This window comes from Rhinatrema bivittatum, chromosome 5, assembly GCF_901001135.1.
Source record: "Rhinatrema bivittatum chromosome 5, aRhiBiv1.1, whole genome shotgun sequence".
Taxonomy (NCBI): domain Eukaryota; kingdom Metazoa; phylum Chordata; class Amphibia; order Gymnophiona; family Rhinatrematidae; genus Rhinatrema; species Rhinatrema bivittatum.
Window position 1 is genome coordinate 306,976,570 of NC_042619.1, and position 15,723 is coordinate 306,992,292.

A 15,723-nucleotide genomic window follows, 5' to 3' on the forward strand; every position below is an offset into this window, starting at 1 on the left:
TCATAAGCTTCAAACTTCTGCCAATTCCACTCCTTTATGTGTCTGTTTTTTGGGGGTTTTTTATTTGCTCTGCTGCATTTGTTTTAGTATCACCCCTTCTCCTCCTGTTCCCTATAGAAGACGAGGGGAAGGGGAAGAATAGAAGGGAATGGAGCAGAGTGGCTGTCTGCCCCAGACTCACCCTCTCTCCATCTCTTTCTTGCAGGCTCTCTGAAAGGGAAGGCAGCTCTACCTCTTGTCTGAAAGAAGTGGCGGAACTATGTTCCGGGCCATTCTCCCACAAATTAAGCACTTGCTATTACAAAATCCCCCTCCAAAAAATGAGAACAATTAACCAAGTCACTTAACTGAATATGGACTTGGATCTAGTGAAGATGCTATTGGGCATCCCTAATTCAGAGGCAGGAGAATGCTACGGTAGCTTGAAGGCATGGCTGCTGTTAGGCTGGAAGAATGGCCAGCGCTTCGTTTCCAGAGAAGAATCAAATACCAACTGCGTGTAACTCCCCCGTGCCCAGTTACCTTGCAGGGGCATTCCTGGGTCAGAGACCAACCTGGCAGGAGCCCCTGCCCTTGGGAAGACCCTGTCAGTCCTTATGTGCTTGGCACCTGGTGCCTCTACCGAGGGAAGGTGTTAGTTGGTGGGATTTCCCTCCCTTCACCCCAGTAAAACCTGAACAACAGATGTGACTACAGGGCTGGCAGTAGACAAGACAACTATTTTCATTTCTTCAAGATATCAACCAGCATATTTAGCTACTTGGGGGTGTTAATCCCTATAATTACCACCATATAGAAAAGAAAACCTTTTGCATTCCCTTTGATCCAATACAGTTAGTATCCCCTATATTTCCTTCCCATTGTACCCCAAATCTCACCCATGTGAAGAAATGCCATTGGGCTGTTGGGTGCTGCCAGTCATAAGGGGTGGGGGGTGGGGAAAGGATCCATCACTTCTGCTCCACCTCTGCTCTACTACTGCGTGCATATCCTTCTAGAGGACTAAATTCCACCTCCTAATCCAGTGATAGGGTCCCCGCCCTCTTGGGGGGACCCAGCTTCACCTCCCAAACCTCACCCTGGAGGAACCAAACTCCACATCCTCCTGGGGAAACCAACTCCATCTCTGCATAGCTAAGCATCTTAGCATTTTTTTTTCCTGTGGGAGAAGCTTCTATTACTGGGACTCATACCTCAGCTAAATTCATAGGTTGCTCCTTTTTCAGTGATTCCTCACAACTAAACTCACAATTGGCTCTTTAGTTTTATCTAACTCAGAAAGATCATTCCCTTCTCAGCCAAAAGACAAGCAAGAGTAGAGGAAGAGAAATAATTTTACAAACACTTCCATCCAGCATAGCCTTTCTGATGTGGAACCTGGATGCCTAAGGATTATAGCTTCCCCCTTTCACTCAGGGTGAGGATTTATTTTATTTATTTATTTTTAATTTTTTATAGACCGAAGTTCTTGTAGGAACTACAAATCAATCCGGTTTACATACAACTTTTAAATGCCCAAAAAGAGTAGTGGGCTTTACATAGAACAGTTGATCAATAAAACAGGTAACAATAGAACTAACAATAAATTATGGAACAAATAGAATAGATAACCAATTAAACATAGTAATGTAGTAATAAATATTATATAGAAAAAAAGAAAAAAATATATATATATATATAAAAGAGATAGAGTAAATGGAGTGTGAGTAAAGTATAAATACAAAGATGAAAGATCTATTTGTTTGATAAGGCTGTCTTTCAATAAATTTCCAATATACTGTAAATTCCTCTTTTAGTCTAATTTCTATAAATTAGAACTTTGCCATTAATACACATTTCAACAAGACTATGTACATCGCTAACAGGATATCAAAGAGCAAACTTAGAAACCCCTGTGGTTATTAGTCTCAGACTACACAACTATATATACATTTCCACTAGATAGCAGGAACATTTCATAGTTAGCTATTTGGTCCCCGCAGAACACCACAGTATAGAATAGGAGGGACCTCGTGCCTTCCCTCTTAATCAAGCACCATTATTCTGGGTGGGGGGAATCTGTTGTGTCTAAACTGCTGCCGTCTTAGCTGCTCCGCTTCCACTCCTCTGACAAATCTGCTCCCTCCTACAGGACCCAGCTCTGCCTCCTGATTCTCTTCTGGGGTCCGCACCCTCCTGAGGGACCTGACTCCACCTCCAGGGTCCCTTTTTCTCCCAGGGGGACCTAACATCGCCTCTACACCATCATCCTTCTTGGGCTTTTTTTTTTCTCAGTAGGAAAACTTCCTTTGCTGAGGTTTAAAGCTCAACTAAGCTCATGCTTGTTCACTGTTTAGTGATTCAGACTATTAGTGATTCCAGCTCAGCTAAGTATATAGTCAGTCATTTGCTGTTGCATATTCTGGAAGGTCCACTTCCTCTCAACCAAAAAGCCAAGACCCAGGCAAGCTCTTCTATACCACCTGCCCTTTTATTTATTTTTTACTGAGAACCAGGTACCCAAGTGCTCTGACTCTCCTTGTCACTCCGGGTGAGAATATATTTGCTTGTTAGGACTGTCTTTCAGTACATTTCTCTCACAAATCCCTTCTTCAGTCAGAATTCTACAATGTAAGACTTTCTTCAGTAAGATTCTATAACTTAGCACTTTACCCCTATTTGCTTTTAAAGTGATGTTGCACTGTAAGCTACCAGCAGTAGTCAGGGCCCTGTCACATGCAGACCCCCTGCCTGAGTCTCTGACTCCTCTATTCAAGCCCTTTCAGCACCTTCACAGTAAGGGGTCCTGATAACCTTTTCAGTCCTGCTCTGGTGGCTCCTGTTTCATAGCCGCATTGCCCCTTTTTCTCTCTCTGCTGCAGTTCACTCAGTTGGTGGCATTCTCTTTCTTCCCCTCCTGGGAGGGGGTTTTCAGTCACTTCTCCCATCTTTCTCTTCTCTGGCCCTCTCTCTCTCTCCTCTCCATCGTCATCTCTTTACCACCCCCTCCCTGTCTTTTATCATTTCACACCCTCCACCTTACCATCCCATCTCTAGTCTTACTTTTTCACCTCCTGTTCTCTCCATTTCCTTCTTTCTCACCTCTTTGTCTCAGCTCATCATTGCTCTTCCCAGTCTTTACTTTCCTGCTTTCTGCTTTTCAGCTTTCCCTCTTTCCCCTCTCAGCCCAGAAACTCTTCCTTTCATCTCCACTTCTCTGTTTTTTCTGTTACTCATCTACTTCTCACCCTCTTCCCCAACATCCTGTACCTCTATTTCATCCCTAACCCATCATCTGTGCCTCATCTCTCCCCAAGCTCCTCTCTCTCAGCCCCTCCTGGCCCACCTTGGTCATTCCCCTACAGCAGCAGCTGTGGTGACTGTAGCAGCATGATGCCACAGACATAAAAATGGAGAATGCATGCATGTTCACTGAACCCATGGGCACCCTGCCACTGCTGCCTCCTCTTCACACAGCTCTTCCTCTCTAAACTAGGTGGCAAGAGGAGTTGGAGGTAAGGCCATGCAGAAAAGTAAGTGAGCATGCATGCTATCTCTTCCCATCCCTGCAGTACCATGTTACCATGTCTTTTGTTTCAGGGTCTGCGTGGATTGCAGGAGGGGTAGTCACAGGTTGCTCTAGTCACAGGCTGCTCCAGATAGAGGGCCTGTAGACACATGAAGATGGATCAGGTGGTAGAGCCAATAAACTTAGAATGTTCCAGAAGATCCAAGACACTTGGGCTGACTGATCAAGTTTCATGGCACTGCCTCTCCAGGGAGCCCAGCTAGTCACTGACAAAGGGGAAATGACCTAGGTAGCTCAGAAGATGAAGGTTGTAGACCCTTAGTTTCTTGGCACCAAAGACTGTGGTAGCAGGGATGTTAGAGGCCATGAATTCTCAGTATCTTGACATGAGAACTTTCTACAGTGTAGATTGGAGAACTAGAAGACTGAGACCTTTCCATGACATCAAAGCAGATTAAAGTATAATGCCCCCTTTACCGCTTACCCTGCAGGGCATTCCTGGGTCCAGGACCAATCTGGCGGGAGCCCCTCATAGGGCAAACTCTGTCGGTCCTTACATTCCTGGCACCTGGTGCCTCCACCTGGGGAAGAAGGTGTTAGTGGGTTCCCTCCCTTCAACCCAGGAAACAAATTGGACTGTGAACAAGGCTGGCAGTATGTACAAATGTATACAGGTTTATTATTTTATATAAGTATATACATTTCTACATGACTATGTACATCGCTAATAGGATGTCAAACAGCACACGTATCTACTCGCGGTTAATATTCACAGACCACACAACTATGATCATTTCTACAAGGTAGCAAGAACATTTCATATTTGGCAATTTGGGGTTGTATACCACTATATAGAATAGAAGGGACCTCTTGAGTTCCAGCTTATTCAAGTGTTATTATTATCCTCCCCCTTTTTTCTCAAGTCTCACCCATGTGAAAAGATGCAACTGCGCTGGTGGGCAGTGTTGCCCAGGGGGTCCATTGTATCTAAACCACTACCATCTCCTAAGTTCCACTTCCACTCCACTGAAAGGTCCATGCCAATGCTGGGAACCTGACTGCCTCCCGGTCTGTCACTGGGGTCCATATCCTCCTGGTGAACCTCCTGGTGAACCTGACCACTTCTGGACCTGCTGCTGAGGTCCACACCCTCCATGGAGACTACTTGATCTGCTTCTGGGATCCACACCCTCCTGGGGGCCACTAAATCTACCACTGGCATCCCCATTCCTCTTGGGGATCACTCCACCTCCAGATCTGCCACTGTCCTTCCGTTCTTCTCCCTTGGTAGGAAGGTTTTCCATGGCTTGGGTTTATAGCTGCACTAGGTTCATGGCTTATTTATTTTATTTATTTAATGAGTTTTATATACCGTCATTCGGAAATGACAAAATAACGCCATCATAACGGTTTACAAAATAAGGTTACAGGGATAAGGGGGGGGGGGGGTTAAACAAGAGATGCAAAGTACAAACTGTTATTAAGCATAAGGGATAACGTGTAAGGATTTAGTTCAGTTTTTTGTTTCATTTCTTATGTATGAAAACTTAGATGTGATGAATTTCATTTATTTATTCATGAGGTTGGATTGGAGGGCGATGATGTTGTGTTGTTCATTGGGTGAGTTGGTATGCTTTGTTGAACAACCACATTTTTAACTCCTTTTTGAAGGTTTTTAGGTTTTCTTGAGTTCTGAGCTTGTTTAGCATTCAGTGAATCAGGCTCTCCACAGTCTCAGCTTTCAGTGATTTTAGCTCCACTAAGCTCATGGCCAGTCATTTGCTATTACCCAGCATAGATGGGTCACCTTCTCTCACCCAAAAGACCAAGACCCTGGCAGGACCATGCAAAGAGAATGTGTGCACACCTTTCCATCCTGCCTCACCACTCTTTTCTGTTGTCTGAGAACTGGGTACCCAAGGGTCTGGCTCCCCTTGTTATTCAGGGTGAGAATGTTTGCTTCCTAAAATTATTTTTTCAGTACATTTCTCTCATAAATCACTCTCTCATTCAGAATTCTCTAATATAGAACTTTTCCAGTCATAGTACTGTAATTTAGGATTTTGCTATCCTTTGATTTAAAGTGATATTTCACTGCAAGTTACCAACAGTAGTCCAAGGGCTGTGATATGCAAATCCCCTACTTGAGTCTCTGACTCATCTATTCAATGGTCATTTAAGCAGCTTCACAGTAAGAGGTCTGGCAACCTTTTCAATCTCATTCTAGATTTCCTGGGCTGGCAGCTTATGTTATAAGCTGCCAGCCCAGGAAATTCTCCTGGGCTGGCAGCTGCATTCTCCTCTTTTTTTACTCTGCTGCAGTTCACTTAAATGGTAGCATGCTCTTTAACCTTCTTCTCCCTTGGGAGGTGGGTTTCACAAGGAAAAGATCTAATATCAGTTATTTTGTGCTTTATTTCCAACAGCTGAATGGGCTTAGTGAAGAGATACTAATGAAACCTCCCTGGGAGTGGAGAAGGAAGAAGAAGCCTCCATCATGGAAGTGTACAATTTGTACCAAAGTCCTGCAGAAACTTAAAGATCTGGTAAAAGAAGACCCAAATGATGTGAGTGAATGCTGTGGGGTACACCAATACCACAAGAAGCCCTGTAGTGATGAGTTACCTAGGGGTCAATTTTCAAATGGTTTAGCTGTGTAACCTTGGGAGTTAGGTGGCTAATTCAGCCCATTTGGAAATTGAACTGGGCTGAACTAAATTTCGGTGCCTAGTTTTACAAAGCATCTATATTTAGGAAACCAAAATGTAGATTGGGGAACATTTTAATTGGGGGATGCAAGTTAGTAAATTAGCACTTATTTTCAAAACTAGATGCCTGACCTAGGTACCCAAATTTAGGTGAATGAATACCAGACTTACTTATAGATGGCCAAGTATTGAACACCTAGATTTAGGCACATTTTCAGCCAAAAATATAGGGGCTGAAGTTTGGTTGGCTGAAAATATTCCTACATTTAGACAGTCAAGATTTATCCTCCTAAATCTTTTTTACTTGACCCCCTCCCCCTTTCCATTTCCTCTCTCCAGTCAATTGAAAAGAATTTCTACTCTTGCTTTTAGGGAATATCCACTGTGTTATAAGAGAGCTCTTGAGGGTTGGCCTGCTGGCCCAGTACCATTCCTCTGTCTTCAAGATGGTTAGGCATCTTATACACTAACCCCTAGATTCATTCAAAATGCGTTATTAACGCATTGATAGTGCCTGCATTAATAAAAAGGGAAATCTTGGGAGGAAAGAGAGAGAGAGAGAGACTATCTACAAGGCCCTCATAGTAGTGAAGTATTTATATCTCAATAGGAGGGCCATCTAATAGGTTGAGGTGAGGTGGTGGTGGTGGTGGTGCTTTAGGGTTTAGGGGCCAGTTTCTCATGTAGAGTGAGATGTACAAACAGCACAGTATACCTTGGTGAAGATTTCATGTCATTTGGAGTGATGAAATTTGTACTATGTTTTCTGACCCTAACTTGATAGTACCCTCTCTACATGAGAAACTGGCCCCTAAACCCTATAGGACCACCAACACCTCATCTCGACCTATTAGTTGGCCCTCCTATAGAGATATAAATAGTTGCACACTATGAGGCCCTCCCAAGAGGCTCTATCTCTCACTCCACTCTCTCTCCCAAGCCCGAAATGGCCACAATTTTTATTTTATTTAGATTTTTTATCTTCTGCTTTTTGCAGCACTTCAAAGCATTCAGATACTGAATGGTTTTTCCCTATCCGCAGAGGGCTTATAATCTAAGTTTGTACCTTAGGCAATGGAGGGTAAAGTGACTTGCCTAAGGTCACAAGGAGTGACAGTGGGACTTGAACGCTGATCTCCTAGTTCATAGCCTGATGCTCTAACCACTAGGCTACTCCTCCACTCCTGTACTCAAAACATTTATTGCGAATTGCGTTTTGCCATTTCGGGCATATCGCACAGCCTAATGCCAAGAAAAAAGGTGGAGTTATTTCCAGCGTTAAAACCGTGCGATAGCATGCGCGTTATGCTATCGCACGGTGCAATATTGCCTCTCATTTTTCTAAAACATGCCCAGACTCCTCCCTGATCCTGCCCCTCCCAAAAATTTGCATTCACACTGCACATTAGTGTTCTTAATGCATACGCTAACGTATTATCACGTACGTTAATACCATAACGTATTTTGATGAATGACCCTGTAAATGAATTAGTTCGCATAATAGTCCTTCTCTCTTGTAAAATCTCTCAAAAGGCTGGGGGTGGTTTACAGATCCCTTATGGTAAGAAAACACAAGTCAAGATACCAAAATACAAACAGGTGAAGAGGAAACTAGGAATGGGAAACTTCAGACTCACTTCCCCACTCCAGGTCTTCATAAAATAGGGATTAGAGATTTAAAACTCACAGACCATAGGTCTGTAATGCCTAACCAATACACAGCCACACCTTGCTGCTTGTGTGCATTCTCTATCAAAACTACTCCCTCTAGATCTCTGTGGTCAGCATCCCAATGAGAGACACACTGTCTGCTCTATCCAAATGCAATATGTCCTCCAATGGGTCTTTATACGTGGATGGCTGTCTGCAAAGAAACAAAAATTCTGCTGTGATCTCACCTTCATTGTATAATCTGTGGTGTTCGCTTAAAATATGCTGGGTGCAAGCCTGATATTTCTGTTGATGTTAGTGAGTGATAATAATGTAGATGCACATGACGCCCTTCATCCAAACAGTTCTTATAGACAGGGCTGGCAATGGGGAGAGAGCAGCCAGAGCAATTGCCCAGGATCGTGTCACAAAGAGCCCTACAGGCTATTCCAGTGGTCCAGAGATGAAAGAAGCCCAGCAGGAAGAGGAGGAAACAAATCGGCAAGGGGCACTCTCATAGATCCTGCAGTGGCCTCTCCCCTCGCATGATCAGAGGCAGAGGTGGGGGGGTGGTCGCTGCAGGACAGGTGAGGGCACCCTAGATGAAAGGCCTTGCGTTGATCTTTCCTTTTATTGTTGCTCAGCCTGGGAACAGTTAAAGGTAGAAAGGAAAGGACCCTGAGATGGGCCATGGAGTTAGGGGCAGGCCTGGATTTGTCAGTAGGCTCACGAGGCCTCTGCCTAGGGCAGCAGAAATCAGGGAGGGCAGCAGGCTGGCTGAAGATTTCCTATCTTCCAATAAAAAAATAACATAAATTTTAGTAATATAGTATAAAACTACTTTAGTTTCATAATCTACCTTATAAATGGCCTGTGACCGACGGCCCGCAAATGCGCAGTAGAGCGCAGCTCTACTGCGCATGTGCGGGCAAGGACGTCGATCAGGAAAAAAAAAATGGCGGTGGGGCCGCAGGAGCGGGAGGAGAAGCAGCGGCGCCGCGCGCGCGCGGTGCCGCTGCTTCTCCTCCCCAGATCTGCCGGCAGATCTCGGGGGGGGGGGAGGGTGTCACTCCCGCGCCCCCCGAGATCTGCCGGCAGGAGCGGGAGGAGAAGCAGCGGCGCCGCGCGCGCGCGGTGCCGCTACTTCTCCTCCCCAGATCTGCCGGCATATCTCGGGGGGGGGGGTGTCACTCCCGCGCCCCCCCCCCCGAGATCTGCCGGCAGGAGCGGGAGGAGAAGTAGCGGCACCGCGCGCGCGCGGTGCCGCTACTTCTCCTCCCCAGATCTGCCGGCAGATCTCGCGGGGGTCACTGCCGCGCGGCGGGAGTGACACCCCCCCCGAGATCTGCCGGCAGGAGCGGGAGGAGTCAATGGAGCCGGGTGAGGGTTGCGGGAAGTCGCGCTTACGGCGCCGGGAGGAAATGGAGGTGGGTGAAGGGAGGGACTGAGTGGGAGGGAGGGAGAGGGGGACTGAGTGAGTGGGAGGGAGAGGGGGGACTGAGTGGGAGGGAGTGAGGGAGAGGGGGGGTGAGAGACAGAGGGATGTAGCCCGTTTTAACGGGCTTTACGGCTTGTGTAATATAAAAGATGGAAATATTTGCCAATGTATTTCATCATTTTTCATTTTTGCCACAGGATCCACTCCTGAGCTGCCACAGGAAACTAGGGGGGGGGGGACGACTGTTCCTTAGACCTTCTGCCCCCTATAGTCTAACCTTGGTGGGGGGGGAGGAAGAGGGGGATGACAGGGGGCGACAGCACCAACAGGGCCTAGGGGTGCCAAAATCCTAAATCCGTAACTGGTTAGAGGGAGGAGGGGAAGGATCTGGCAAGAAGCCAGGGGGAAGGGAAAGATAGCCGAGAGCTGATTCAGGGTGGGGCCATGTTGGAGGCAGGGAGGCTAAAGAGGTGAGCTTGGGATAGAAAATGTAGGTTGCAGGGCGATGGGGGCAGTTAACAGGAGAGAACCTGGGGGTTGCGGAAAAGAAACTCCGTGACTGAAGACTGGGAAAAAGGAGGCTCACGGATGGGAGATGGGGAGAGGATGAAGGACTGGAGATTGGGGTTGGAGGGAGAGAATCTAGGAAAGCGTTAGGGAGAGAGGAGGGACAGGACCCAGGGTGAGGAGCTGTGTCAGCAGCAGGAAAGGATGGGGTGGGGTTGGGTTGGGTTGGGGAAGGAGCTCAAGGATTGGCAATCAGGGAACGAACGAGGGCTCAGGGTATCAAGATCATGGAAGAGAAGAAGCTCCAGGACTGGAGATTAGGGGAAGAAAGAGGCTCAAAGCCTGGGGACGTGTGAAAGTGGGCTGCAGTGTAAAAGGATGAGTGATCAAGGTGGGAGGAAATATTCAAGGACTGGAGATCAGGGACCTTGGCGTAGGAGGAAAAGAACCCAGGAAGAGACCATGGGGGAAGAGAATGAGCAGGAGGAGGACAGAATGGGCGGGGGGGGGGGGGGGGGGGCAGTGGCAAGAGAGGACCTAGGGGTAAGCCGGCTCCTTCTAAGCTTCTGCCCTGGGCCCAGCGTCTTTCACACCAGGTCTTCTTATATAGTAGGTTAATACCTTTGTCATTCAGTTGTAACCCTTCGTGTGCTGCCTCCTTGCAGGATACTATTAGTGATGCACTGGGTGCAGTGTGCAGCACCATTAGCAGTATTATGAGTACACCCTGCCAAGCCCTGTTGGATCTTTTTCGGGATAAGATCACAGAGGTCCTCCAGAGCAACAAAGACTCCCATGAGTTCTGTGGACAGATAAGGATGTGCCATGACAATTCAAGTGACACCCAAGGTAAGGCTCTGCAGTGCAAATTACCCTTCACACCTACCACATTACCCAATCCTCACAGACCACACCCCCCATATCGTGTGCTAACCAAAAGCAGTAAGTAGGAGTTGGCACGGTGACTCGGATGGTAAGTTCTGTGCACTGCCATGTGGAAGGTCCTTGGCTTGATCCCCTGAGACAGGTTTTCCATTCCTCGGCAGAGGCCGCTTTCAACAGGACTGGCTCTTATCTATCAGGTTCCCCGTACGAAAACGGAAACTGGCAGCAGCTCTGGCACAACACTCTCCCCTTCAGAAGTGGCAGTGGCTCCAGCGCATCTCTCACCCCCCCCCCCCCCCCCCCGACTTCCTCTGCCTGGTTGTCTTTCCCGTACCCGGTATCTCCCCCCACCTCCCGTCTCCCTCCTAGCATCCTCTTCTCTCTATCCCTTTTCCAGCCAACAGCATCTCCCTCTTTTTTTCCTGCCTCCCTTCCTCCTCCTCTGTGCAGGCTGATCCTTCATTTACTAGCACAGTAAGAAGCCTCCTGCTCAGTCCTCCTGTCTGCAGACATCGTATGGAAGGGTGAGGGAGAGAGGGGCCCAGTTGCATCCCTTGAGCATGGTGGCCTATGCAGCTGCACAAGTCGAATACTCCAAAAGCAGCCCCTGGAGAGAGGCAGGAAGTTACGGTCATTGCTTAAAGTTGACACCTGGTGGCTGGATTCAGGGCCCAGAGTCGCGGGGTTCCAGAAGGAGCCTTGGTGCATGACTCCCAGGCCAAGCTCATCACTGCGACGGGCAAATTGTGTCTGCGAGGTTGTGATCTCTGCTCTGGTTCCAATTCAGCTGGAAGTAGAAAGGAGCAGAAGGAAAAGGATGAATACAAAAAAAATAGACAGCGAGTCACAACTGGGTGTCCAGTAGAGGCTCCTGCTAGGAGGGCAATTTTCAAATCCATCTACCCATGGAAACTGGCTGTGGGGAAAATAGCTCAAAGAGCACACTTTTACCTGCAATGAGTGGAGGCAGTCCCAGGGCAGACACAGGGCAGGGAAAGCTACAACGCATGGAGTTTTGCCTTTTGAGAACTACCCATGTTCTTTGCAAGGAGAAACAGCATCTGCAGAAGAAGCAGGCCCAGATCTCCTCATGCACTTTTTCCCTGGGCAAATCTGAAAGGGAAAGTACGCGCCCATGTTCCTGTGAGAACTGGTGCAGAGTCCGCGGGTTAAAGTACCAGCGGCATTTACAAGCATCCGCCTTCTCTTGAAAATTACCCGCCGTGCGGTGCTTGCTTTTACCCACATAAAAAAGGGGGCGGCGTTAGGCCAGGGGAGTGAAAGCAGGCCCGGAAATTTCATGTTCAGGTCCCTGAGTGTACTTTGCATCTGCTTCCAGGCTGGTATGAAGGACACTGGTACAAATGTACCCGTGCTGTGTGCACCAGCTGAAAACAAGCTTGCCAGGCAAGCTCCGTATGGAAATTGCAAATGGTCTTCAAAAGGGACAGTTTTGGGAGGATAAAAGCCTGAAGAGGTTTAAAATGTCTCCTTTTCTCCTGTCACATTTACCCCCCCCTCCTCCCCACCACAAACTGTAAGGCCTCAATATTCAAAACAATCCATTTAGTTAAGTTACAGGATAAGACTTATCTGGCTAACTTACATTGAATATTCAGCCGCACAGCTATGCTACTGAATATCTCTTTAGAAATTGCCACTTATCCTCATAAGTCTTATCCAGCTGTATGGCAGGTCTAACGTATCCTGTTAACTGCTCTAACGTATCCTGTTATCCAGCTCTTTGGCAGGTCTAACATATCCTGTTAACTGCATAAGTCCGAATTTCAGCACTTATCTGGTTAAGTTGACTGGAGAAGTAGCGCCATCCTTGTTACGCCCATTGCTCCCCCTGAATTATCCAGTTATTTACTTAGTGGGATAAGTGACCTACCTGGCTAAGTGGCGACCGCTGAACCTTGCCAGCTATTAAGCTCCCACCACTCAGCCGAATATGTCCTACTTATCCGGCTGTGTAGTTCTTGAATATCGAGCTCCATATTTCTTAAGCTGTTCCCCTCCAAAGTCCAGACTCCTATACCTCACACTTTCCCATCTCACCGTATTGAGGTCAGGAGAGGACACCTGATCTCTAGAGCTTCGGGCTAATCTCTCTCCTGTGCCACCTTTACGGATGCCTCTGACCCACCTCTTATTTTATAGCGAACAACAAGATGGATTTAGATCGCCCAAGTCCTGCAGTAGCCAAATATAAAAATCACTTAAGCATAACTGTGAAAGGGGCCTCTGGTCCCTTCACTAAAGTCTGTGCTGGTCCCAGTGGAAGGCTCATCGAGGTTGTCACAATAGTGAGTGAACTGAACTATTTGCTACGACCCTCCCCTGAACCCTGAGAATATTCTGGCCAGAGGGTTTGGAGCTGAGAGAGAGAGTGTAGTCCCTGCAGGAGTGTGGAGAAGGGGGAAAGCCTGCCTCCTGTCTCCAGTCTTATGGTGGGTATAGAGATCCACACAGAAGAGTTCCTGTGGAGGTTTTTCCCGATAGACCCAGCTGTAGGGTGGAGAGTATCCCCAATCCTTTTACCCTGGGCCTGACTTTATATGGTGGGGGTGGAGATGCTGATTTCAGTTCCAAGTGTGAACAAAGATCTACACACAGGAGGATCAAGAAGTGAGTGTCAGGTGCCTTCTTATACAACTGTGTGGATTAGAAAGAGAGCTACCCATCTAGTGTTCTAATCCAGGAAGCTAAAGGAGTCCAGAGGATAGAGGTGTGCAGGAGAAATATTCAAGCAATTGGAGAATCACATGCCAAAAAGGTCCTTGGGAGTCAGGAAACCCTGCATCCATCCAAGGGAGTTTTAAACCCTGTAATGGAAGAGGGGATCCTAGGAGGTGTGACAGCAAGGATTTGAAATCCCCAAGTTCCCTACTGGCCACCAATAATCCCTCGGATGCCAATGACTGTCCTGCCATTGGTGCAGCTCCGGGATACTTTGATGTCAACATCTCTGATGCCGATGGATTGTTCTTCCAGTGCCCACCTAAACAGACTTTCCACGAGATCCAGTCGGGACTTTTGCAGTCATTTCAGCACACTCGTGGCACCCACAGACATCATGCAATGTCCCCAAACACAGGACACATCCATCATGGGGATCCACGATAGACTTGGGCCTTCTGCATTGAGGGCACTTCTGGAACCCGCTAGATATGTCAGAACAAAATAAAAAGCCGCAAAATCAATGGCCTGCAGGCACTGAAGGCCCCACCACGGTGGGGGATCACAGCAAACAAAAACTTGGAAAACAGTCAAAGAAACCCATTTATCCAGGGAAGCTATGTAGGATGAGACCGTGGGACCCTGCAATAGACAAGTCTGATCCGAGAGAGAAAAAAAACATGCGAAAAATGCATGAAACACGCAGAAAAAAAGACATGAGGCTGGCAACACGATCACCAAGCTCCACGGAAAAAGAGAGACTGAAGGAATCCATGTGGATGCCTGGTATAACGGCAGGCCAAAGACATGCCCAGTGAGGCTCAGTCAAAGTCCTAGAAACTTTATAGTTTTTCAGTATTGAAAATCCAAGACTTGGCAAAGGGGAACTTTTGACATAGATTTTCCATGCTGAGCTCCATTGGATGATGTCACCCATGTCTGAGGATTGCCATTCTGCTTCTCCTCAGAGAATTCCCTTTGCCAGGTCAGTATCTGGTCTTGGATTTTCAATACTGAAAAACTGTACTTTGCAAATTTCTAATTCTGAACTGTTTTAGTAAAAGGTTTTTTTTTATTTTGGAGCACTAAACCTTGTGTGCAGTGTCTCTTTGGTGCTAGACCGTAAAAACACCAGAGGCCCTGAAGGAAATCCTTCCCTCTCTCACAGGATCCATGCCAGGGTTTTGAAGAAATGAGTTGGGACTACGCCCAAGCATGAACCCCAAGTCTTAGAGATGTACTGGGAAGGAGAGCCACATAAAAAACAAGGATTCGAGAGAGGGATGGTGACAGACACAGTTTCTGTAAGGTGGGCAGTAACACAACATATCCCCAACTACTGTGTGTACCAGAAACCAAGCTGCCCAGCCCAGAGTGCTGTGCCATTGCCATGTCTACCAATAGCTGGAATCCCTTCTGGTGAGCAGAGCTGAACATAAGACTTGCCATATTGGCTCAGACCGAGGGTCCATCAAACCCAGTATCCTGTGTCCAACAGTGGCCATTCCAAGTCACAAGTACCCAGCAAGATCCTAAACAGTAAACAGATCCTATCTGCTACTGTGCAGTGATAAGAAGTAGCTATTTCCTGAGTCTACTTGGTTAATAATTCCAGAACTTTCTCTGTTTGTTTTGAATGTGCTGCTTACTAACTTCATGGCTTATCCCTTAGTCTTTGTATTTTTTGAAAGCGTAACTATTCCATTCATGATTTTATAGACCTCTGTCATATCCCCCCTCAGCGATCTCTTCTCCAAGATGAACAGCCCTATTCTTAAAGTGTTTAGGGTTGTTATCATTTTAGTCACCATTCTTTAAACCTTTTCCAATGCAACTGTATCTTTTCTGAGATGTGGCAACCAGAACTGCACACAGTACTCCAGGTGCAGCCTCACCATGGATCGATACAGAATCCTTTCATAATAATTCCTAACATTCTGTTTGCTTCTTTGACCGCCATCGCACACTGAGCCGAGGATTTCAAAATATTATCCAGCAGGGTTTTCTCCGGATTTTGTGCTGCTTCTGCACAGGACTTATCTCACCAAGAAGGCCGCGGGATGGCACCTTTCCAGGCTTAAGGATCCACCAGAACCACGTCAGGCCAAGTGGCCCAAACGCACGCGAGCAGGTGAGTCAACCAAGATTCAGCGAGTCCTGAGTTAAGCTGCGCTGTCGATGGATGCGGATAAGATCTTGGAAGTGTCGAATGGCGAAGAATCTCCGGAAGTAGACCCTCCGGACATGGGTTCTTCCCCAGATCCGGATAAGGGGCGGGGAAAAGCCCCAACAGTGGAAGGGGATGGTCCTAAGCTGGTTCACCTTTTCCACACAAAGGAATTGTG

General features: G+C 47.2%; 1 protein-coding gene across 2 annotated transcripts in view; it reads left to right on the top strand.

Moving 5' to 3' along the window:
• Positions 1-15,723, top strand: part of LOC115092872 (prosaposin-like) — a 91,101-nt gene that overhangs the window by 17,156 nt on the left and 58,222 nt on the right. Inside the window, exons 3-4 of one of the 2 annotated variants that reach the window (XM_029604261.1) lie at positions 5,935-6,075; positions 10,477-10,660. In XM_029604261.1, coding sequence (XP_029460121.1) covers positions 5,935-6,075; positions 10,477-10,660 — 325 coding nt within the window. Of the gene's footprint in view, positions 1-5,934; positions 6,076-9,235; positions 9,294-10,476; positions 10,661-15,723 lie in introns of those variants that run through there. The other variant, XM_029604262.1, reaches the window with a different exon arrangement.